Raw genomic sequence first — 24,482 nt, forward strand, 5'->3', positions numbered from 1 at the left:
GGCATTCAGGCCAAAGAGTTCAATCTTGGCTTCATCAGACCAGAGAATCTTGTTTCTCCTGGTCTGAGAGTCTTTAGGTGCCTTTTGGAAAACGCCAAGCGGGTTGTCATGTGCCTTTGACTGAGGAGTGGCTTCCGTCTGGCCACTCTACCATAAAGGCCTGATTGGTGGAGTGCTGCAGAGATAGTTGTCCTTCTGGAAGGTTCTCCCATCCCCACACAGGAAATCTAGAGCTCTGTCAGAGTGACCATCAGGTTCTTGGTCACCTTCAACTTTGGAACCTTATATAGACAGGTGTGTGCCTTTCCAAATCATGTCCAATCAATTGAATTTACCACAGGTTGACTCCAATCAAGTTGTAAAAACATCTCATCGATGATCACTGGAAAAGCTCAAAAGCTCAAATTTGAGTCTCATTGCAAGGGTCTGAATACTTATATAAATAAGGTATTTCAGTTTTTTATTTATAATATATTTGCAAAAATACAAAAAAAATGTTTTTACTTTGTCATTATGGGCTATTGTGTGTAGACTGCTGAGGATAAAAAAATACAAAAAGTAAACAATTTTAGAATAAGTCTGCAATGTAACGAAATGTGGAAAAGGCAAGGGGTCTGAATATTTTCCGAAGGCACTGTGTGACATCATAAAAATTATCTTTGCCTGGTCAAATAAAGAATGTACAGACAATGATAATAAGATACAGTATTTGACATGTCCACACTGATAATATAGTTTTATTACACTGAGTCAGTCAGATGACATAACATAGCAACAACATATGTACCGTCACTACGTTCATAGACGATCCCTAAACAGTGCTTCATATATATGCTCACACTGCACTGACAGTGAGATCAATGGCATATTAATGGACAAAAGTCATGGATTTACAAGCCATTTAGTTACCAATAGGAACATCTAGAACAGTCTAATAGTTAAGGACGTGAAGTTGCTAGCCCCAGTTGTTCAATGACTGTACAGTATCTGTTGCTTGTACTGTGCTGTACCGAACAACGATCACCTGTCATACAGTATACATACACACACATTTACCACAGTTAAATCCTACATATAGAAGACACATCCACAGAGGTGTTAACCTTTATCCTTTTTGTACAGAAGGCAGTGGTTCATTCACTGAAGTTGATTGGTCGTTGTTGTGGCACCACTGCTCAGTTCGGGCATTATTCTATTGGGCCGACCATTTATTTAGGCTCATTTTCACAATAAAGGCATTATAAAAAATATAGTACAGTTCTTTTAACATTTATTTGAGCAAACATTCATATCTGTCCATTGCTGGCCTGATCATTTAAAACATAACAGCAGCCATAGTAAAAAAAAAAGACAAACGCTTCACAAAGGAGAGGCAAAATGGTCACGTTTTAACTTGAAGTGGTCTTTCAAAATGTCGACATAGCAGTATGTGACAACGCCGTGATGAAGTCATGATTGACAGTAAAAACACTTGTTCCAACTGACGTAGTACTATGATGCCAAAAACCATCAAATGTTCCAACGTGTCTCCAATTTCCCCCACTTTGACTCTCTGAAGTCTAAAACATGATTATGTCAGTTGTTTTCAGGCTGAGCTTGCATGAACTGTTATGACACACGCTATGTAGACATTATGACAGGCCGGTTCAAGTCAAAGTGTTACCAACCGAAAGGCAAAAAAACACCTTTCAACTGGGAAACATCTGCAGATTCCTAAAAGGTGAGTCACTCACAGCAATGAAGCAGCGAGATGTTTTGAAAGAAGCACATCAAAAGAGAATCGTCAAAGATAATTACACACATAAAGAAGTATCCAGTGTAGCCTACTGCACACGGGCAGCAAATTGTTCCTTCTGCCAGCCAATCTGCACAGCCACCTCGGTTAGTGAGAACATCACCTGGAGGCTGGAGCTGGGACTTTCTTCATTCAGTCCTAGTGCTTAGGGATGTATGCGAGGAGGCATGCGAGGAGAGGTGGGAAGAGAGGGGAATTCAGTGGCAGTGCGGATGATGGTGTAAAGAATTTTATAGCGAGGGGGGAAAAAACCTTGAGCCCGGCCCTTCGCCATATCGCCATACACATGCCACCCATTAACAAGCGGAAATGTCTCCAAAAAAATCATCCGGTCCCTCTTTGGCACGGGAGTTGTTGAAATGTTCTGCGAGTCACTTGTACTTGATACACACAATGTGCTTCTATAGAATTCTATAGGCTTTGTTCATTGAAAAGGTTCTCCTATGTCTCCAAATTGTATGTGGTAGAGAGAGACGAGAAGCCTGACCTCCTGAAGTCAGGCTCCAAGGGCATACCAGGGTAAAAGGTCATGGGAGGGTCTAGAGCAAGTTCTAGGTTAAAGAGCAGGGAGGCCAAGATCGACCTAACAGTTCATACAGGCCTCAGGCGTACAGTGATGTTTGTTTGGTTGGACATTGGTCAGTATACATACATTACACACACGTGAAGTAGGCACGGCACGAGTCAGTGTCCTTAAACTGTCTTTTCTCAGCCAGCGTACACAGAGTTTGTCCAGTGTCTGTCTGTCAGTCACATACAGTTCCCAAGCGACCCAACGGCTTCGCCTCCTCAAGCCCACTCTTTTCTCTCTCTTTCTTACTCTGTCAAGCTCATTCTTTTCCTACCCTCCTTCCACCCCCTTGTCTTCAATCTCTCCTCATTCCCTCTCCTTTTCTCCTTAACTATTTTTCTCTCCCTCTCTCTCTTTCTCGCCATCACTCCCTCTCTCTCAGGTGCAGCAGTCTCGCTCCAGGGGGTGGCCCTGAGGGGTGGAGCAGGAAGAGGAGGATGAGGAGATGAGAGAGGGGTAGGGGCTCATCTTGTCTATGTTGACATAGGTGGTGTTGAGAAGGATGTAGTGCTCTCCGCTGAAGCTGGAGAAGATGGCGTTGATAAGGGATACCAGCTCTGAGAAGGTGGGCCTCCTCTCCGGCTTGGGGTGCCAGCACTCGACCATCACGTTATACCTGGGGTGGGAGATAAGGGAGGGGAGGTGGTTAGGATTAAATGTTGATGCATGGATAAGCCTATATGCAGGTGAAATACAGTTATGTACATATGTTTTGCTCACTTAGATATTTAGTAGCCACATTTATACTGAACAAAAATATAACGCCACATGCAACAATTTCAAACATTTTACTGCGTTACAGTTCATATAACATTTTGTTACACCCACAATTACATGTGCTACATATGTGACCAATCGAATTTGATTTGATAAGGAAATCAGTCAATTGAAATAAATAAATCAGGCCCTAATCTGTGGATTTCACATGACTGTGCAGGGGCACAGCCATGGGTGGGCCTGGGAGGGCATAAGCCCACCCACTTGAGAGCCAGGACCGCCCACTGGGGAGCCAAGCCAAGCCAATCGGAATGAGTTTTTTCCCACAAAATTAGGCTTTATTACAGACAGAAATACTCCTCAGTTTCATCAGCTGTCCCGGTGGCTGGTCTCATATGATCCCGCAGGTGAAGAAGCCAGATTTGGAGGTCCTGGGCTGGTGTGGTTACACGTGGTCTGCGGTTGTGAGGCTGGTTGGACGTACTGCCAAATTCTCTAAAACGATGTTGCAGGCGTCTTATCGTAAAGAATTGTGTTGTGTGACAAAACTGCACATGTTAGAGTTGTCTTTTTATTTCCCCCAGCACAAGGTGCACCTGTGTTATGATCATGCTGTTTAGTCAGCTTCTTGATAAGCCACATCTGTCAGGTGGACGGATTATCTTGGCAAAGGAGAAATGCATACTAACAGGGATGTAAACCAATTTGTGCACAAAATTTGAGAGAAATACATTTTTTTGTGCATGTAGAACATTTCTGGGATATCTTATTTCAGCTCATGAAACATGGGACCAACACTTCACATGTTTATATTTTTGTTCAGTGTAGTTTTGCCAGTTTTGCCACAGGGCCCCATTCATTCTGGGAATACTGTATGTCAGTGAATGTTCATGAATAAAGACTCATATGAACGGTTATGGATCATTCCGTTTTGCTCTCCGCTTGGCTGAATATATACTATGATTTACCCCTCACCTGAAATCTCCCCCTGACTTGCGGAGATGAATAGGGAGATAGTATTTTATTTTCACTTATTTTCACGAAATAATCGTAGTTCGTACTTGGAAACGTGTTGTTTTACAGATTGGGGGAGATTAAGGAGGATCTCATGTCTGTAGTGACCTGATTGATTCAGTAGTTATATATGCTTTATAGTTTACACAACTCTCTCTCTCCATGTCTGTCTGGCTGTCTGCATCCCTCCCTCCCCCCTCTGTGTCTGGCTATCTGCATCCCTCCCTCCCTCCCTCCCTCCCTCCCTCCCTCCCTCCCTCCCTCCCTCCCTCCGTGTCCCTCTGTCTGTCTGGCTGCATCCCTCCCTCCGTCTGTCTGTCTGTCTGTCTGTCTGTCTGGCTGCATCCCTCCCTCCCTCCGTCTGTCTGTCTGTCTGTCTGTCTGTCTGTCTGTCTGTCTGTCTGTCTGTCTGTCTGTCTGTCTGTCTGTCTGTCTGTCTGTCTGTCTGTCTGCATATCTGTCCGTCTCAGTCTTTTTCTTCAAGCAGACCATGCAGTACGTAAGGGTAGTGTTAACAATGGGCCTCTGTTCATCTCAATGTCTCTGTCAAGGACAAGCACTACTGAGCCATCCCTATGTACATTGGTCAAGGTGAAAGACACAGGAGTGTGTGTGGGTGTATGTGTGCGTATGAATACACTTTTATTAGTACTGAAAGCATCGGTCTGCACATTATATTTGGGAGTGGTTGGGTATAAGCTTGATGGGTGTAAGTATATATGTGTGTTTGTTTATGAGTGTGTGCGTGTGTGTGTGTGTGTGACCAGTGTACACACACACACTTTCCACTCACAGTGTGTGTGTGTGCACTGCCTGTGTGTTTGTGTGTGTGTCTGTGTGTGTGTGTGTGTACAAGCGTGCATGCGCGACGTGTGTGCGCACTGTATATGTATGCGTGTTTGTGTGTGCGTGTTCACTCACAGTGGGTCAGGGCAGAACTCTGGCTGCAGCAGCCGTCTCCCTTGCAGTAGGAACACAGTGATGTCGAAAGAGTTGACGTCCGAATACGGCGGTGCTCCCCGGGTCATCAGTTCCCATAGCAACACGCCAAACGACCACTGAAACATTGAACACCAGATGGACCAATTACACATCAGATCACATCACAGTACATCACAGGCTGCATCTGAAATGGCACGCTGTTCCCTATGGGTGCTGGTCAAAAGAAGCGCACCATATAAGGAATAGGGTGTCATTTCGAACACAGGCCAAGTCAGTCCTGATGACATTATTTCCCTTCTGGCCTTCAGTGAAGAGAGCAGCCAGCCAGGAGTGTTAAAATCAGCTAACCTTAGTGAGACCACAGACAGATACTGTAGCAGAGCGAGACAAGCTACACCTATATACCTCAGCCAGAGATGGAACAGTACAGTGGTGGTTTGTTAAGGCAGAGTGGAGTTCGAGGGGTTGAGAGGACGGAGCTCTGATTAAGCTCCAAAGAATTAAGCTTGCTACTTATTTATCACGGGTTATCATCGTGTGTGTGTGTGTTGATTACGTAATACTGTAAGTGAATGAAGGAGTGACTAGTAGCGTATACACAGTACCAGTCAAAAGTTTGGACACACCTACTCATTCAAGCATTTTTTTGTTAATTTTTTACTATTTTCTACAAGTGAAGACATCAAAACAATGAAATAACACATATGGAATCATGTACTAACCAAAAAAGTGTTAAACAAATCAAAATATATTTTAGATTTTAGATTCTTCAAAGTAGCCACCCTTTGCCTTGATGGCAGCTTGGCACACTCTTGGCATTCTCTCAACCAGCTTCACCTGGAATGCTTTTCCAACAGTCTTGAAGAAGTTCCCACATATGATGAGCACTTGTTGGCTGCTTTTCCTTCATTCCTCGGTCCAACTCATCCCGAACTGTCTCAATTGGTTTGAGGTCGAGTGATTGTGGAGGCCAGGTCATCTGATGCAGCACTCCGTCACTCTCCTTCTTGGTCAAATATCCCTTATACAGCCTGGAAGTGTATTGCGTCATTGTCCTGTTGAAAAACAAATAGTCCCACTAACGGCAAACCAGATGGGATTTCGAATCACTGCAGAATGCTGTGTTAGCCATGCTGGTTAAGTGTGCCTTTAATTCTAAATAAATCCCTGATAGTGTCACCAGCAAAGCACCCCCACACCCTCACACCTCCTCCTCCATGCTTCACGGTGGGAACCACACATAGGAGATAATCCGTTCACTTACTCTGCGTCTCACAAAGACAGATTTTTTTTATGTACATTGCTAGTGTTTCTTGGCCCAAGCAAGTCTCTTCTTATTGGTGTCCTTTAGTAGTGGTTTCTTTGCAGCAATTCGACCATGAAGGCCTGGTTCACACATTCTCCTCTGAACAGTTGATGTTGAGATGTGTCTGTTACTTGAACTCGGTGAAGAATTTATTTGGGCTGCAATCTGAGGTGCAGTTAACTCTCATGAATTTATCCTCTGCAGCAGAGGTAATTCTGGGTCTTCCTTTCCTGTGGCGGTCCTCATGAGCACCAGTTCATCATTGCGCTTGATGTTTTTTGCAAAAGTTCTTGAAATGTTCTTCATTGACTGACCTTCATGTCTTAAAGTAATGATGGACTGTCGTTTCTCTTTGCTTATTTGAGCTGTTCTTTCCATAATACGGACATGGCCTTTTACCAAATAGAGCTAATAAGTGGGTTACTACATTATTTATTATATGTTATTTCATAATTTTGATGTCTTCACTATTATTCTACAATGAAGAAAATAGTAAAAATAACGAAAAACCTTGAATGAGTAGGTGTGTCCAAACTTTTGACTGGTACGGTACATGCATGTGTGGGCCTGAGTGTGTATGCATGACTATCGCCTCGTAGCACTCACCTCTGTCATCATGAATTGCTTTGAGAGGCTATTTAAGGATCATATCACCTCTACCTTACCTGACACCCTAGACCCACTTCAATTTGCTTACCGCCCCAATAGCTCCACAGACGATGCAATCGCCATTGCACTGCACACTGCCCTATCCCACCTGGACAAGAGGAATACCTAGGTAAGAATGCTGTTCATTGACTATAGCTCAACCTTCAACACCATAGTACCCTTTAAGGTAATCATCAAGCTCGGGGCCCTGGGTCTGAACCTCGTCCTTTGCAACTGGGTCTTGGACTTCCTGACGGGCTACCCCCAGGTGGTGAAGGTAGGCAACAACACCTCCACTACGCTGATCCTCAACACTGGGCCCCACAAGGTTGCGTACTCAGCCCCCTGTTCACCCATGACTGCGTGGCCACACACACCTCCAACTCAATTGTCAAGTTTGCAGACGACACAACTATAGTAGGCCTGATTACCAACAATGGTGATACAGCCTACAGGCAGGAGGTGAGGGCCCTGGCGGAATGGTGCCAGGAAAATAACCTCTCCCTCAACGTCAACAAAAAGAAGGAGCTGATCGTGGACATTTAAAAGCAGAGGGAGCACGCCCCCATCCACATCGACGGGCCGCAGTGGAGAAGATGGAAAGCTTCAAGTTCCTCTGCATACACATCACTGATGATCTGAAATGGTCCACCCACACAGACACTGTGTGAAGAAGGTGCAACAGCGCCTTTTCAACCTCAGGAGGCTGAAGAAATTTGGCTTGGCCCCTAAGACCCTCACAAACTTTTACAGATGCACAATTGAGAGCATCCTGTTGGGCTGCATCACCGCCTGGTACGGCAACTGCACCGCCCACAACTGCAGGGCTCTCCAACTGCACCGCCCACAACTGCAGGGCTCCCCAACGCATCACCAACTACCTGCCCTCCAGGACACCTACAGCACCCGATGTCACAGGAAGGCCATAAAGATCATCAAGGACAACAACCACCCGAGGCACTGCCTGTTCACCCCGCTATCATTCAGAAGGCAAGGTCAGTACAGCTGCATCAAAGCTGGGACCGAGAGACTGAAAAACAGCTTCTATCTCAAGGCCATCAGACTGTTAAATAGCCTTCACTAGCCGGCTACCACCCGGTTACTCAACCCTGCACCTTAGAGGCTGCTGCCCTATATACATAGACATGGAATCACTGGTCACTTTAATAATGGAACACTAGTCACTTTAATAATGTTCACATACTGCTTTACTCATTTCATATGTATATACTGCAATATATTCTACTGTAATTTAGTCATTGCACATCCTAATATTTATATATTTCTTAATTCCATTATTTTACTTTTGGATTTGTGTGTATTTCGCCACACCCTCAATAACATCTGCTAAATATGTGTGTGTGACCAATAACATTTGATTTTTGATTTTGATGTGTGTGCTTGGGTAGTCTCTCACCACATCTGACTTTGGGGTGAACTTGTGTGTCTGCAGGCTCTCCAGGGCCATCCACTTGACCGGTAGTTTGACTCCACTCTTGTTGTGGATGCTGTAGTACTCCTTATCATACACATCCCTGGCCAGGCCAAAGTCTGCCACCTTCACTGTGTAGCTTTCATCCAGCCTAGGAGAGAGAGAGAGAGAGAGAGAGAGGGATGGGGTCAACAACAGCTTTACAGTGTACAAACAGCGCTAGGGAAACTGACAGCCATGTTGGATCCGAACATTATTATATTATCTTGTAATGGTTGGAGCCAAAATGGCGTCTTTTACAATGCGGAATCTCAGAGTATGCATGACTGTATGCTTCTCTCACTACAAAGATGGGTACACTTTCACACACTGACTGTTTGAGATTGCATTTGACAGTTGGTTCCAGATCTTACATGCAGTTCCTTGCGGCTAGGTCTCTGTGTACAAACTTCTTGCTGGCCAGATACTCCATGCCCTGGGCCACCTGCAGACCAAAGCCCATCAGGTCCTTCACTGTGGGGTTCTAAAGAAACAAGGAAGAGGGTGGAGGTGAGATACACATCCCAAATGTATCCACTGGTGCCGGGGGGGAAAAATACTTAATATAGGAAGTAAAGCACACAAATACAGAAAGAAAAGCTCACACACGGAAAATGCTGCTTCTGTGCTTTATTCCTGTACCTACATATACAATGTTCCAGCTGCAATGGACTTTGTCTGACATTATTTCATGTATGACCAGAGTTTGTGTGTGTGTGTGCGTGTCTTACATGTGTCTCGTCCCGTATGAAGTTCCTGAGGTCTCCGTGCTTCATGTATGGCAGCACCACCAGAGGAGAGCCCTCAGTGGGCAGACAGATCCCTAGTAGGGACAACACGTTGGGGTGGCTGAAGTCCTTCATGATGATCCCCTCCTTCAGGAACTGAGATACCTCCTCCAGGTCAGTGATCCCTGACAACAGGCAAGATATTACAGAATGACTTGTTTACTTATTGCCTTTATTTAACCAAGTCCTGACATTAAAGTCTGTATTATAATCATGCATTGCTCGATGGGCCACCACCAAAAACGCAAACAAAACAGGCCCTGAAGCCATAAACCTAAATCTCTTTACCGTGCCATCTAAACCTTAGTTATGTACCACTGTTAGCAGCCCATGAGGAGCCAGTCTTCAGGCTGTCTGAGCATTGGGACTGTGACCCTAAACCAAACCTATAGGCAACCGCTACGCAACACTCCCATTACCCAATCGAATCAGTGCTCCTGGTGTCACTGCTCTTTCCCCCTCCCCTCTCTTCTAATCTCGTTTAAAACGGAATCTCATTTAGCTAAGATAAAACAGCTGATTGCCCTTTCACTGGAACTACCAGATGACGAAACACTCAAACGGAAAAAGAAGACTTGCCATTTAATGCTGAGTTAAAAAAAAAAGAGGACAATAAGACTGTTAAGCTGCAAGAGTTTAAACTCCACTTTTCTGTATTGCAGAAACAACATGGTGACATCACCGACAATATTCACCGAAAACACTGTGTCTTTGCCATGACAGTGACAAAGTTCCCCAGGGAACTTCATTTTCTTTCAAGTTCCCTGGGGAACTTTAGGTCACTGTAAACTCAATGAGAAGGCCAAGGCTCGGAGAACAATGTCTAAACGAAAGGCAGAGGGAACTCTATCGCTATGGGTTACCAGCCGAGTGCCCTCCATCGCTATGGGTTACCAGCCGAGTGCCCTCCATCGCTATGGGTTACCACCAGCGCAGCGGCAGATCTCACCAAAGCCTTATCTAGGACATTAATCTCTCAGGGTAAAGTGACAGGTTACACGATTAGAGACAGGGGGACCCTAATGTCATCCTCGTCGCCAGGAGCCCATTCATCTCAATCATCCTTTTACAGGCCACACCGCTGCGGCTGTGTGTGTCATTGTGTGTGTGTGTGTGTGTGTGTGTGTGTGTTGTGTGTCAAGAGCCCAGCTGGAATGAGAAGGCCCTCTAATGTTATTGTGGCATTGCGTTGTTGCTATGATATCATATCACATCATAGCTATGAAATGTGAATGAATGAATAGGGGATGACTGAGGTTGGATTCTGCTTAGATGGTTGAATTGTGGACATGGTTAGTCAGGTGTGTTTCAAATGGAATCCACGGTGTAGGTACGGTAGCTCCTCTTAGCATTATTATTGTATCTTCGGCCATGTTCCAGATAAAGATCTGGCCTTTCCTGTTTTTGATCATCCAACCACGTCCAAGTCGGAACCCCGTAGCTTCAAAAGGTTTTCTCTCATTTCGTGTCTGAACACAACCCTGGTCAAGTGACTATGGGATGTGGTTCTTTTGGTCATGCTGTGGTCTGTACTCACGGTTGAGGGACTTGATGGCACAGTGCTGTTTCTGACCGTCGGCCTCTAACAAGGTCCCATGGAACACACAGCCAAAGTGACCTGTGAAGAAAAAAGAGAGAGAAACACAAGAATAGATGAAGCTCAAATGGGTGTCAAAATAAGCTAGAAACAGAGTGTCTGCTGTTAGAGGAATGCTTGATGCTGAAACCCTTGTTAATTTATGGACATATTTCTTTACACCAGTAAGTCAATGGAGCTAGCGTCCCACATATCCCAGAGAGGTTAAGAACAAATGCTTGTTTACAATGACGGCCTAGGAACAGTGGGTTAACTACCTTGTTCAGGGGAGTCAGGCAGGCTGAAAAGCTAGATTCCCCTTTGTTGAAGTCTAGATTACTTCTATAAACCTCTACTTGAGGCGCCCATTCATTCCCTTCAGTTTAGTTCAGTAGGGTTCATTAGAAGCTATATCTCCCCATATCTGAGTTACTGTGGCCTTTATTATATGTGGTCTGGAGGGCTCAGTGCAGCTTTGCAGGGGTGTTGGGCTATTAAAGCTAGGGAGTGTAGAGAACTCTGAGGTGTTCTCCCATCACGATCCTTGCAGATGCACTGAGGGCTCGGGTTACACCACACGGATAAACAATGGTGCTCGGAATTCTACCCGGGAATAAATCATCCCACGCCACCCCATAATCCTGCTTCAGAATCTCCAGGCTTCCCTGAGGGCCGAGTCAAGGGGGAGGGGGGATTTGTTGGGGAGCATTGTCCCTGAACATTGTGCGGATGTTAAGAACAGAGAAAGGCCTTTCTCCTTTTTTCTGTTTTTATATCTGAATGTCAAACCTGTTGGTTTGATAATGTTGGTCAATAAGCTCTAACATGGTGAATACTGTATTTAGGTGTATCCCCTATGGGGATGGATTCTGATATTACCATTTTCGAGACCTACAGATCCCCTAAAGTCTTTATAAGTGTGTCTGAGTATGTGGACGCCGGCGTGTCGAACATCTCATTCCAAAATCATGGGCATTCATTTGGAGTTGGTTCGCCCCTTTGCTGCTATAACAGCCTCTCCTCTTCTGGGAAGGCTTTCCACTAGATGTTGGAACAGTGCTACAGGGACTTGCTTCCATTCGGCCACAAGAGCATTAGTGAGGTCCGGCACTGATGTTGGGCGATTAGACCTGGCACACAGTCGGTGTTCCAAATCATCCCAAATGTGTTCGATGGGGTTGAGATCAGGGCTCTGTTCAGGCCAGTCAAGTTCTTCCACACAGATCTCGACATACCATTTCTGTATGGACCTCGCTTTGTGCACAGGGGCATTGTCCTGCTGAAACAGGAAACGGCCTTCCTCAAACTGTTGCCACAAAGTTGGAAGAACAGAATCGTCTAGAATGTCATTGTATGCTGAAGTGTTTAGATTTCCCTTCACTGGAACTAAGGGGCCTAGCCTGAACCATGAAAAACATTATTCCTCCTCCATCAAATTTTACGGTTGGCACTATGCATTCAGGCAGGTAGCGTTCTACTGGCATCCGCCAAACCCAGATTTTTTAGTCGGACTGACAGATGGTGAAGCGTGATTCATCCCTCCAGAGAACGCGTTTCCACTGCTCCAGAGTCCAATGGCGGCGAGCTCTACACCACTCCAACCGACGCTTGGCATTGCGCATGGTGATCTTAGGCTTGTGTGCAGCTGCTCGGCCATGGAAACACATTTCATGAAGCTTCCGACGAACAGTTCTTGTGCTGACGTTGCTTCCTTCGGCAGTTTGGAACTCGATAGTGAGTGTTGCAACCTAGGACAAACAGATTTTTACACGCTATGATCTTCAGCGCTCAGTGGACCCGTTCTGTGAGCTTGTGTGGCCTACAACTTCGCGGCTGAGCCGTTGTTGTTCCTAGATGTTTCCACTTCACAATAACAGCACTTACAGTTGACCGGTGCAGCTCTAGCAGGGCAGAAATTTGATTTGACAAACTGACTTGTTGGAAAGGTGACATCATATGACGGTGCCACGTTGAAAGTCACTGAGCTCTCCAGTAAGGCCACTCTGCTGCCAATGTTTGTCTATGGAGATTGCATGGCTGTGTGCTCCATTTTATACACGTGTCAGCAACGAGTGTGGCTAAAATAGCCGAATCCACTCATTTGAAGGGTTGTCCACATACTTTTGTATATCTAGTGTACTTTGACTTAAACTATGACTTATTGACTGAAATCGTTGGGCAACATCATGGGTAAGCTCGGGGAATCTTTCAGTTGTCCACATACTTCTGGCCATTTGGTGTACGTTAAGGTAATGTGTGTGTAGGTGTGTGTGTTCATGGATGTGGGCGTCTTTTCATGTATCAAAAGTATGTATAGTAGACACAGTTCCAACCCCATCATCAAGTTCGCTGACGACATGACAGTAGTAGGCCTGATTACCAAACATGATGACACGCCTACAGGGAAGAGGTAGGACCCCAGCCACCTGAGCCATGGCCTGTTCTCCCCATTTCCATCACCCAGACGTGGGCAGTATAGGAGAATCATGACAAAAACTGTCAGAATGGCCAATAGCTTCTACCCCCAGACCATCAGGCTGCTGAATAGCCACCACTAGGCAGCTACCTGCTCCCCCTGTCCCCCTCCTGCCCCCTGGACTATCCATCCATCCATCCATCCATCCATCCATCTATCCCTGTACATGTCTATCCATGTATCCCACACACATGTATGATCATCCCACTTACCTCTGCCTATGACCTGGTTTATGTGTAACAGCAGGTGTTCCCTGGCGATGACCACATGTTGAACCTCCTTCAGCAGGTCAGGGTGCAGCTGGGACGTGTCGATGTGGACCGAGGCCGACAGGAGAGGGGACACCAGCTCCCCCTCCACCCCCAGACCTATCCCCATCCCCATGCCACCCAGCCCCAGCCTGGGGGACAGGAGTTCCCCATGGCCCCCGTAGATGGGGGGAGCCCCCCTGCACGACTCTGGCCTCTCCACGCCCTGGTCTGAAACAATATAGCCAAAGGTCAATTACTACAGGGGTCAGGGTCAGAGGTCAACGTTAGGTCATATGATCACAGAGTGATGCCAGAGAGAGTCATGGTTACAGAACGAAAGAGGGAGAACTTGAGCCCTGCCCATTACATGCAGAGGAAAGTGAGAAAGGTAGTTACGTTACTTTTTTTCCTTTATGTCAGTGTTGCCCGAATTAGTGGAAACAGTTAGGGTTATATTGAAAGAGGTTCATGCAGGGATGGACAACTCTAGTCCTTAGAAGTTGCAGCCCATCTCTGGGTTGTGAACTTATGAGTTAGAAGCAGTTGCTACATCCATTTTTTTTGTTATAAATGAATGATATGTACCCATTGAAGTTTAGGAAATGAAAGCGAGCATTGTTAGTACAGGGTTATAAGGTCAGTGTTAGTGTTAGGACAGGGTTAGTGTTAGGATTAGGGCCATGGTATTGTGTCAGGAAACGTACCCTCCAGCAGGGTGGTTCTATAGTCCACCGACTCGTGGGACACCATTTCGTTAGTAGGGCTGACGCTTCGGGCGTTTGCCAACATGTCCAAGTGCTGAATGTGAGCCCGGCCATCATACCAAACCTTACCCTCAGCCAGATCTAGAGACCAGGGAGATGGAGAGGGGGAGAAGAGGGGGGATGGGAGGGGAGGGAGGTAGGTAGGTAGGTAGAGGATTGGATGTAGGGAATGTGATGGGATGTAGGGAAGAGAGGGGTGGCAGAGAGAGGTGAGAGATATGGAAAGATGGGGTAAAGGTAGAGGGAGAAGGTAGGACCAGAGAAAGGGAGAGAGGGAGTGGTGGAGGGAGAGAGAGAACACAGTCATTGAAGGAGAAGGACAGAGCGCTCCACCATTTCTCCCATCATGACCAGCCAGTCAGCACAACATCTCCAACAACGCCACAGCCATCCCAACCCCAAAGCCCAACACAGCTAGTAGGAGGTGGACACACATGCAAACGTACACACGCACACAAAACCCACACAAACAAAAACATAGTAAATCCTGTATATCACATTTATATAATAACACACGTACCATCAATGTGCTTGTTCCTCCTTTTCCAGATGAATAGAGCGAGCAGCAGAAGAAGTAACAGGCTGACACACACACAGCCAGCTGTCAGACCTCTGTAATCCTGTTCATGGGCCAACATCACTCTTCCCAGACTCACTGAAGACAATGCCTGACGCCACTACACACATAATACACACACACAGAAAGGAGAGGAGAACAGTGAGTGAGATGTACAACTACTTACTAGATAATCTTTTTATTTATTTTTTCCTAGGGGAAATACTGATGCACGCACACACACTGTAAAACAATTCTAGTTGTTTCAACTAAATTATTATTAATTAACTGGTTCCACAGGCTTTTTAAGTTTACTCAACATTTTGATCAAAGTGTTACCTGAACTTAACGTTTTTACTGGGCCCAAACTTAGCTCCGACTTGAAATTTTAAATGATGTGCTTAATCAACTTGTGTCACGGATCCCTCCGGAACTTTCATCACGTACACCTGTCCCCTATTCCCACTGATTAGTATTTGTATATATGTGCCCTTTGGTGTCCATGGTCTTGTTGATTATTGTTACAATGTCCATTGGTGCGTGTGAGTACCTGTGCTGTGTGTTTTGGCTTTCGTGCCCTTGTGGATTGCGCAGATGATTACGCGTCTCGTCCCGTGTGTTAATCATTGTACGCGTGTGTTATTTATTCGAGGTACTCCTCGCCATTTTGTTTGGGTTTCAACCCTGTGTTTTTGTTACGTGTTTGTTTGATCTTCGTCCACGTGCCTTTACACGGCACGCCGTAATTTGGGGTATAATAAAAAACCCTATTACGCATTCCTGCGCCTGTCTCCCGATCCTTCATATCAGCGTGACAGAATAATCGACCATTAAGGGAGACAGCGGGAATGGCCCGTACGACAACGCTGCGACTTGTCCGTCCGACTTCTGCTGTGTGTTTTGGGCTTTCGTGCCCTTGTGGATTGCGCAGAAGATTACGGGTCTCGTCCCGTGTGTTAATCATTGTGCGCGTGTGTACAGTTGAAGTCGGAAGTTTACATACACTTATGTTGGAGTCATTAAAACTCGTTTTTCAACCACTCCACAAATTTCTTGTTAACAAACTAGGACATCTACTTTGTGCATGACACAAGTAAGGTGTACCTGTGGATGTATTTCAAGCCCTACCTTCAAACTCAGTGCCTCTTTGCTTGACATCATGGGAAAATCAAAAGAAATCAGCCAAGACCTCAGAAAAAAAATTGTAGACCTCCACAAGTCTGGTTCATCCTTGGGAGCAATTTCCAAATGCCTGAAGGTCCACGTTCATCTGTACAAACAATAGTACGCAAGTATAAACACCATGGGACCACGCAGCAGTCATACCGCTCAGGAAGGAGATGCATTCTGTCTCCTAGAGATGAACGTATGTTGGTGCGAAAAGTGCAAATCAATCCCAGAACAACAGCAAAAGACCTTGTGAAGATGCTGGAGGAAAACGAGTAAAACGAGTCCTATATCGACATAACCTGAAAGGCCACTCAGCAAGGAAGAAGCCACTGCTCCAAAACCTCCATAAAAAAGCCAGACTACGGTTTGCAACTGCACATTGGGACAAAGATCGTACTTTTTGGAGAAATGTCCTCTGGTCTGATGAAACAAAAACAGAACTGTTTGGCCATAATGACCATCATTATGTTTGGAGGAAAAAGGGGGAGGCTTGCAAGCCTAAGAGCATCATGTTGTGGGGGTGCTTTGCTGCAGGAGGGACTGGTGCACTTCACAAAATAGATGGCATCATGAGGTAGGAAAATTATGTGGATATATTGAAGCAACATCTCAAGCATCAGTCAGGAAGTTAAAGCTTGGTCGCAAATGGGTCTTCCAAATGGACAATGACCCCAAGCATACTTCCAAAGTTGTGGCAAAATGGCTTAAGGACAACAAAGTCAAGGTATTGGAGTGGCCATCCCAAAGCCCTGACCTCAATCCTATAGAAGATTTGTGGGCAGAACTGAAAAGCGTGTGCAAGCAAGGAGGCCTACAAACCTGACTCTGTTACACCAGCTCTGTCAGGAGGAATGGGCCAAAATTCACCCAACTTATTGTGGGAAGCTTGTGGAAGGCTACCCGACACGTTTGACTCAAGTTAAACAATTTAAAGGCAATGCTACCAAATACTAATTGAGTGTATGTAAACTTCTGACCCACTGGGAATGTGATGAAAGAAATAAAAGTTGAAATAAATAATTCTCTCTACTATTATTCTGACATTTCACATTCTTAAAATAAAGTGGTGATCCTAACTGACCTAAGACAGGGAATTTTTACTCTGATTAAATGTCAGGAATTGTGAAGTTTAAATGTATTTGGCTAAAATGTATTTAAACTTCCGACTTCAACTGTATTTATTCGAGGGACTCCTCACTCTTGTTTGGGGTTCTACCCTGTGTTTTGTATATGTGTTTGTTTGGTCTTCGATCCCGTGCCTTTACACTGCACGCCGTAATTTGGGCTGAATAAAACCCCTATTACGCATTCCTGCGCCTGTCTCCCGAATCAGTTATACCAGCGTGACAACTTGTTTCAGACAGTAAGTTCATTCAACTAGAAATGATTATTTGGGCATCTTACCTAAAAAGGGCTCTGCAACTGGTTACACACAAACAGTGCTTTTACATTTACATTTACATTTACATTTAAGTCATTTAGCAGACGCTCTTATCCAGAGCGACTTACAAATTGGTGCATTCACCTTATGATATCCAGTGGAACAACCACTTTACAATAGTGCATCTAACTCTTTTAAGGGGGGGGGGGGTTAGAAGGATTACTTTATCCTATCCTAGGTATTCCTTAAAGAGGTGGGGTTTCAGGTGTCTCCGGAAGGTGGTGATTGACTCCGCTGACCTGGCGTCGTGAGGGAGTTTGTTCCACCATTGGGGTGCCAGAGCAGCGAACAGTTTTGACTGGGCTGAGCGGGAACTGTACTTCCTCAGAGGTAGGGAGGCGAGCAGGCCAGAGGTGGATGAACGCAGTGCCCTTGTTTGGGTGTAGGGCCTGATCAGAGCCTGAAGGTACGGAGGTGCCGTTCCCCTCACAGCTCCGTAGGCAAGCACCATGGTCTTGTAGCGGATGCGAGCTTCAACTGGAAGCCAGTGGAGAGAGCGGAGGAGCGGGGTGACGTGAGAGAACTTGGGAAAGTTGAACACCAGACGGGCTGCGGCGTTCTGGATGAGTTGTAGGGGTTTAATGGCACAGGCAGGGAGCCCAGCCAACAGCGAGTTGCAGTAATCCAGACGGGAGATGACAAGTGCCTGGATTAGGACCTGCGCCGCTTCCTGCGTGAGGCAGGGTCGTACTCTGCGAATGTTGTAGAGCATGAACCTACAGGAACGGGTCACCGCCTTGATGTTAGTTGAGAACGACAGGGTGTTGTCCAGTTGTCCTTTTAACATACAATGTTTCCAAATGATGTATTTAACACATGTTGACCTATATGATTACATTGTGCATGTTCATTCGTACAGTAGTTCATATTCAACATGTCCTCACCTGGGATTTTAACATGAACCTTTTCTGTTCATGGCATTCCCGATCTTCCTGATACACCACTATGTTTGTGTCAATCATCAGTTCATCTGACCATTTTCTCATCATTGATTTGACGGATTTATTTCAGCAATTTTGAGGGTTTCTGTATAGTAGTCAAATCACGATGATAAATAAAATAGTTTCACTTGAGTGTACTTTTTAACAGAGCTGAGATTTACTTTGAAGTGCAAAGTGCTGTATAGCAATACAGGTCAAATCAGTCATTGATACAGACATGGTGGTTTAGCAGGAAGATTGGTACCCCATGAACCAAGAGATTGTGAGTTCAAATCCCAGGTCAAATCTAATTTTATTTGTCACATGCTTCGTAAACAACAGGTTTGGTCTAACAGTGAAATGCTTACTTACGGGCCCCTTCCCAACAATGCAGAGAGAAAGTAAATAGAGAAATAATAGAAAAGTAAAACACGTAATAATAGATACACAATGAGTAATGATAACTTGGCTATATACAAGGGTACCAGTACCGGGTCGATGATCAGAGGTAATTGAGGTAGATATGTACTTGTAACTAGGAATAAGGTGACAGAGCGTAAACAGTAGCAGCAGCGTATGTGATGAGTCAAAAACGTTAGTGCAAAAAGGGTCAATGCCGATAGTCCGGGTAGCTATTTGGTTAACTATTTAACTGACTAGCAGTGTTATGGCTTGGGGGTAGAAGCTGTTCAGGGTCCTGGTGGTTCCAGGCTTAGTGAATTGGTACCGCTTGCCCTGCGGTAGCAGAGAGAACCGTCTATGACTTGGGACGCTGGAGTATTTGACAAAGTATTTGACACCGCCTGGTATAGAGGTCCTGGATGGCAGGGAGTTCGGCCCCAGTGATGAACTGGGCCGTATACACTACCCTCTGTAGCGCCTTGCGGTCGGATGACAAGCAGTTGCCATGTATGTAATACGCTAGTATGGGTATTCGGACACGGCCACGGTCTCCTCTCCAGGGGCCTCATTTATAAGTGTTGTGTAATTTTAACATGAAATATCTGCACAAAAGTATTTTGATGTATAAACTTGGTGAATGCCATACATGTTTCCCATTATAAATCAGACCTGTCGTAAAACTGTGCACACGTGAACAACCATTATAACTCGTCCTGAAAAACACCCATTCACCTTTTATGGTGATAATAACACCCTTATTTTCTGTCAAGTTTGGAAGTATTGGAATTAGGCTAAGACGGTATCTAAAGGAAATAGCAATGGCGAACTTGATCAAATGTCTTTGGAGGAGTTGGCATCTATCAAAGCAGGGACTGTCAATACAAACACTCAGGATGCACACACGACACACACACATGCTTCAAGCACACACGCTTGCACGCAAGCACGTGCACACACACAACGCCATCGTCATGGACACATACACAAATGCACGCACGCACGCACGCACCACACACAGAGCCCTCTATATGGATGCATTGGCAGCCCAACAAGGCCTTTATTGAGCTGTGGGGGGGGGGGGGTCTGTAGTGGTCTGAAGTGGTCTCTGTAGACAAGGGGCTGTTTCAAGTGAAGGGCTGAAGTGGAGGGCTCAGAGATCCAAGGCAAGGTAGGGTGGTCTCACTAATGTTTAACTAGGGGTGATGATGGGACTCCGTAGAAACCTAATGGAGGCAGTTTGGAAATGTTCACTGAGAGTTTAGCTGGAAGGGAGTGTGTTTTGGTCCATGTGTCTGTACTAGGTCTCTCTCTCTCTCTCTCTCTCTCTCTCTCTCTCTCTCTCTGTCTGTGTGTGTGTGTGTGTGTGTGTGTGTGTGTGTGTGTGTGTGTGTGTGTGTGTCTGTCCTCACCTCCACCTCCAGTTCATTGGTGGCATCCCGTAACTCCATGGGGACAGTACACTCCAGGGTGTTCCCCACCACAGTCACACTCTCACAGGTCCTGTTAGACACCTTCAGCACCTCCCCCTTCATGGCCTCCACATCCACACGGCCTGGCACCTGGAGATATGGAGATTTAGTAAGAAGGGGAAAGGGATAAATGGAGTCAGTATAAAATCCTACGTACTACATCATCCTCAGTGAGTCCTACAATATCCACACAGAGACATGCATGCAGGCTTGCTCGAAAACTGGTTCCAGTGGAAGTGACTGAGGCACTGGTTGTGGTGTCACTACTGTTTTCGTGGCCCCTCTCTCCAGGACAGAGACAACAGCCTCTCTGGGTCTGCATACAAACTAACTAACCCTTTTTGTCGATGAGGGCTCTTCAGACGGGAAGAGAGGATTTTGAAGGAAGGAATCTCACCCTCACTGCCTTGGCTACATGCTCTGCCACTCCTTCACACACATTTGACTTGGCTCTAGGACTGTAAAATGGTCTGGTTCCTTCAGTCTCTAATGTTACTGTCTCAACTTCAACACTGTCGCCTGATGGTTTATTCTCAAACTGCTTGGTTGACACGCACCCACGCACGCACGCACGCACGCACGCACGCACGCACGCACGCACGCACGCACGCACGCACGCACACACACACACACACACACACACACACACACACACACACACACACACACACACACACACACACACACACACACACACACACACAGCTCAGTTGCCTCTCACTCTGCCTGGTTGTGCTGTATGAGTATAGCAGAAGGCAATAAAAAGAATGATCACATTCCTCGCGTGACAGCCTGGGATTTTCAGATTTGACACAGAGTGGAGGGCCGCACCTGTTCCCAAACCTCACTGTGTAACTGTATGCGTCAACTAGTGCAATGCATGTGAACACACACACACACACACACACACACACACACACACACACACACACACGTGTTATTTTATCCTCGTGGGGACATAAAATTTATTTCCATTCAAAATCCTATTTTCTCTAACCCTTAACCCTAAACTTAACCCTTACTATAACCTTAACCCGTAACCAAAACCCTAAACCTAACTCCTAACACTAACACTAACCCCAACCACTAACCCTTACCCTAACCCTAATACTAAACTTAAAATAGCCTTTGTCCTCATGGGGATGTGGGAAATGTCCCCACGAGGGAGAAGGTCCTTGTTTCACAATCCCCCCGCATATGCACACACGGACACTGAGACAATAACAAACTCTAATATCAACAGTATTTTAACATATACAAAGCATATTGGATAACATGTACAATCTCTCATCTCATCTCAACACGTGTCATCTCATGTCTGTACTCTGAGGTTGTGTGTAACATTTAATGTGTGGTTACGAGTCATTGAAAGCAACATATCCCATAAAGAGAATAACTATACAATTTCTGCCAGGCATCAAACAGTCTATCCAAACAAACAGAGTGTGTGGTGCTAATCTGGGCTAAGATGCTTGTTACCCTCCCATGGAACGATCTGTAGAGATAAGAGCTCTACACCAGCCAAGACTAATAACATTATCAGTAGCCTTTACTGATTGGCGGACATTTTGGGGCAAAGATATCAGATGGCCCCAAATGTACCCTATAACAGTGCATTGGGTGTCCCTGGGGTAATGGGGGCTCATGGGAGCTCATCTGGGACCTAGATGGGGGTTGGGAGGTTACTGAGAGGGAAAGGAGGGGCAGGGGCTGGATTAAGCCATGGGTCCAAGGTCATGCCTGGGAAAAAAGCCGACCCAGGATCCTGTGAGACCTGTTCCACACAGCTGTCACTAACCATCGGGCCGCCTCAGTAAAAAAAAAAAGAAGCTATAATTGTTTTCATTGTAAAAAAAAAAAGATATGTTTTTCTACCCAGAAAAATTAGGTTGCACATTTGAAACACGCCATTAATATGTCAAGGGCTTTGACCTCGGGAACCTGAGACAATGCAGTGAGTTGGAGAGAATACACAGAGGAGAGGGATCGGAGGAGTGAGTGAGGGAAATGTAGGGGGTGAGCGATGGGAAACGGACTCCTTTTCCTGTTTTCTTTCAGTATACAACCCCCCCCGCCCCCAGTATTGTTTCCTTCCCACCTCAGACGGGCGAGGGTGAGTCAGTGGAAGGGTGTCGAGGAGAGCAAAGTACAACAAGCTACAATCAGGGTTCAATTCCATTTCAATTCAGGAGATCAACTGAAACTCTCTTCCAGAAGAGAAACTGTAAGCGCCATTTGTTTTACATGAGGAATTCTCCAATTTTAATTCATTTTCTGAATGGATGCATTAGTAATTGCATTGACCCCAGCCTTAATCATTATTTTCATGGCAGGGCTTTACAGTGCGACCCTTTTACTTGCAAATGCGCCTTCATAGTCTTCTGTGCTTTATTACCTCAAATATTTTTCATTGTGCTCTTACATTTCTGTGTGTGCAACTGCTGTACATTTTTCAACTTAGGCGCACACGTGTTCCTTGTCAAAAAGGTAAATATAGAGCCCTGCATGGAGAGGTGGTGGTGGGGAAAGGGATGAGGGGGAATGGGGATGTGGGAGAAAGGACCTCACATGTCACACCTTAATATTCTCAGAGTCAATTCCCCTTAAATTCAGACAATTCAGGAGGTCAATTGAAACCCAGTTAGGGAATAAAAAGGTGTCATGACTTTTAATGATCTGACATGTCTCACCTTAATCTCCAGTATGCTCTTGTTGCCTTTGGATGTGACGGTGGGTCTCTGGAAGTCCTCGAAGCGAGGGTCCTCTACATAGAGCAGGTCAAACTGGGGCACGGTGAAACCATCCAGGACGAACGCCACCTTGGTGACCACAGGAGGCTGCAGGCCCAGGTCCTTCAGGGAGGGAGTGGTACACAGGATGGCCAGCCTGTCCTCACTCTGCGTACAGCTCTGGAGAGAGAGCGCACACATAGCGTAAGTAACACACACACACACACACACACAATACATTGTCCTTTACTGCATTAACGATGGCAGATACAACGTGCACACACATGTACGTATGTACACATGCACGCACACACCGCAATTGTGTTTTAAGGAGAAACAGTCCTTACAAATTCCTCCAGCATTTCCCTTGTTCCCCGGTCACATAACAAGGACACATTTCTTCCCAGGGCTAATTACACGCTTTCTAATTGTACACACTATCTATTTATTTCTCCATACAGCTTCAGTGGGGTTTAAGTGCCTTGCTCCGGGCACAACAGCAGTGTGTGTATACCACCCTGGATTCAAACTAAAAAGCCACCATAAGTGCTATTGAGCTAGACGCCGACTTGAGAAACACATAACAGAAGGCCTTATATGAGTCTCTTTTCACCTTTTATCTTTGAAATGTATTATTAAAAAAAAAATATATATATCCAGCACCTGCTCAGAGACAATGAATGTGCATATGTAATCACTTCCTGAAACATTCCCTTCCATGCAGATAATTAGTTCCAGATTCCAGCAGGTCATAATAAAGCCAAAGTAATGACAGAACATCAAATACTGTATAGAATCCAAACCAGCATCTGCTGCAATACCAGTGCCTGATACTATTATATTGACTGTTTCAAATGTAAGAGTCTATCCAGTAAGATATACCGGCGTGCTGAGTGGAACAAACTATACTTTGATTTTAAAAAGAATGTCAAAAGCTGACTGATGACTGAACCATATAACCATTTTGAAGTCTGAATCTCCACTGAACAAAAATATAAAACGCAACATGAAACAATTTCAATGATTTTACTGAGTTACAATTCATATAAGGAAAATAGTCAATTGAAATAAATAAATTAGGCCCTAATCTAAGGAATTCACATGATTGGTTAGGGGCGCAGTCATGGGTGGGCCTGAGAGGGCATAGGTCCACCCACTTGGGAGCCAGGTCCACCCACTGGGGAGCTAGGCCCAGCCATTCAGAATGGGTTTTCCCCCACAAAAGAGCTTTAAGGTACACAGAAATACTCCTCAGTTTCATCAGCTGTCCGGGTGGCTGGTCTTAGATGATCCCACAAATGAAGAAGCCGGATGTGGAGGACCTGGGCTGGCGTGGTTACATGGGGTCTGCGGTTGTGAGGCCAGTTGGACATACTGCCAAATTCTCTAAAACAACTTTGGAGGTGGCATATGGTAGAGAAATTAACATTACATTTTCTGGCAACAGCTCTGGTGGACATTCCAGCAGTCAGCATG

General features: G+C 45.5%; 1 protein-coding gene across 1 annotated transcript in view; it reads right to left on the reverse strand.

Annotated features, from left to right (window-relative positions):
- Positions 1–719: 719 nt before the first annotated feature.
- Positions 720–24,482, reverse strand: part of LOC139540294 (hepatocyte growth factor receptor-like) — a 73,510-nt gene continuing 49,747 nt past the window's right edge. The window contains exons 11-21 of the mRNA XM_071344035.1: positions 22,968–23,186; positions 20,218–20,367; positions 14,840–14,996; positions 14,260–14,400; positions 13,517–13,783; positions 10,790–10,870; positions 9,196–9,377; positions 8,839–8,948; positions 8,411–8,576; positions 5,019–5,155; positions 720–2,982 (exon numbers count right to left, since the gene is read on the reverse strand). Coding sequence (XP_071200136.1) covers positions 2,745–2,982; positions 5,019–5,155; positions 8,411–8,576; positions 8,839–8,948; positions 9,196–9,377; positions 10,790–10,870; positions 13,517–13,783; positions 14,260–14,400; positions 14,840–14,996; positions 20,218–20,367; positions 22,968–23,186 — 1,848 coding nt within the window. The 3' untranslated portion in view covers positions 720–2,744. The remainder of the gene's footprint in view (positions 2,983–5,018; positions 5,156–8,410; positions 8,577–8,838; positions 8,949–9,195; positions 9,378–10,789; positions 10,871–13,516; positions 13,784–14,259; positions 14,401–14,839; positions 14,997–20,217; positions 20,368–22,967; positions 23,187–24,482) is intronic.

This window comes from Salvelinus alpinus, chromosome 15 (genome assembly GCF_045679555.1).
Source record: "Salvelinus alpinus chromosome 15, SLU_Salpinus.1, whole genome shotgun sequence".
NCBI lineage: Eukaryota > Metazoa > Chordata > Actinopteri > Salmoniformes > Salmonidae > Salvelinus > Salvelinus alpinus.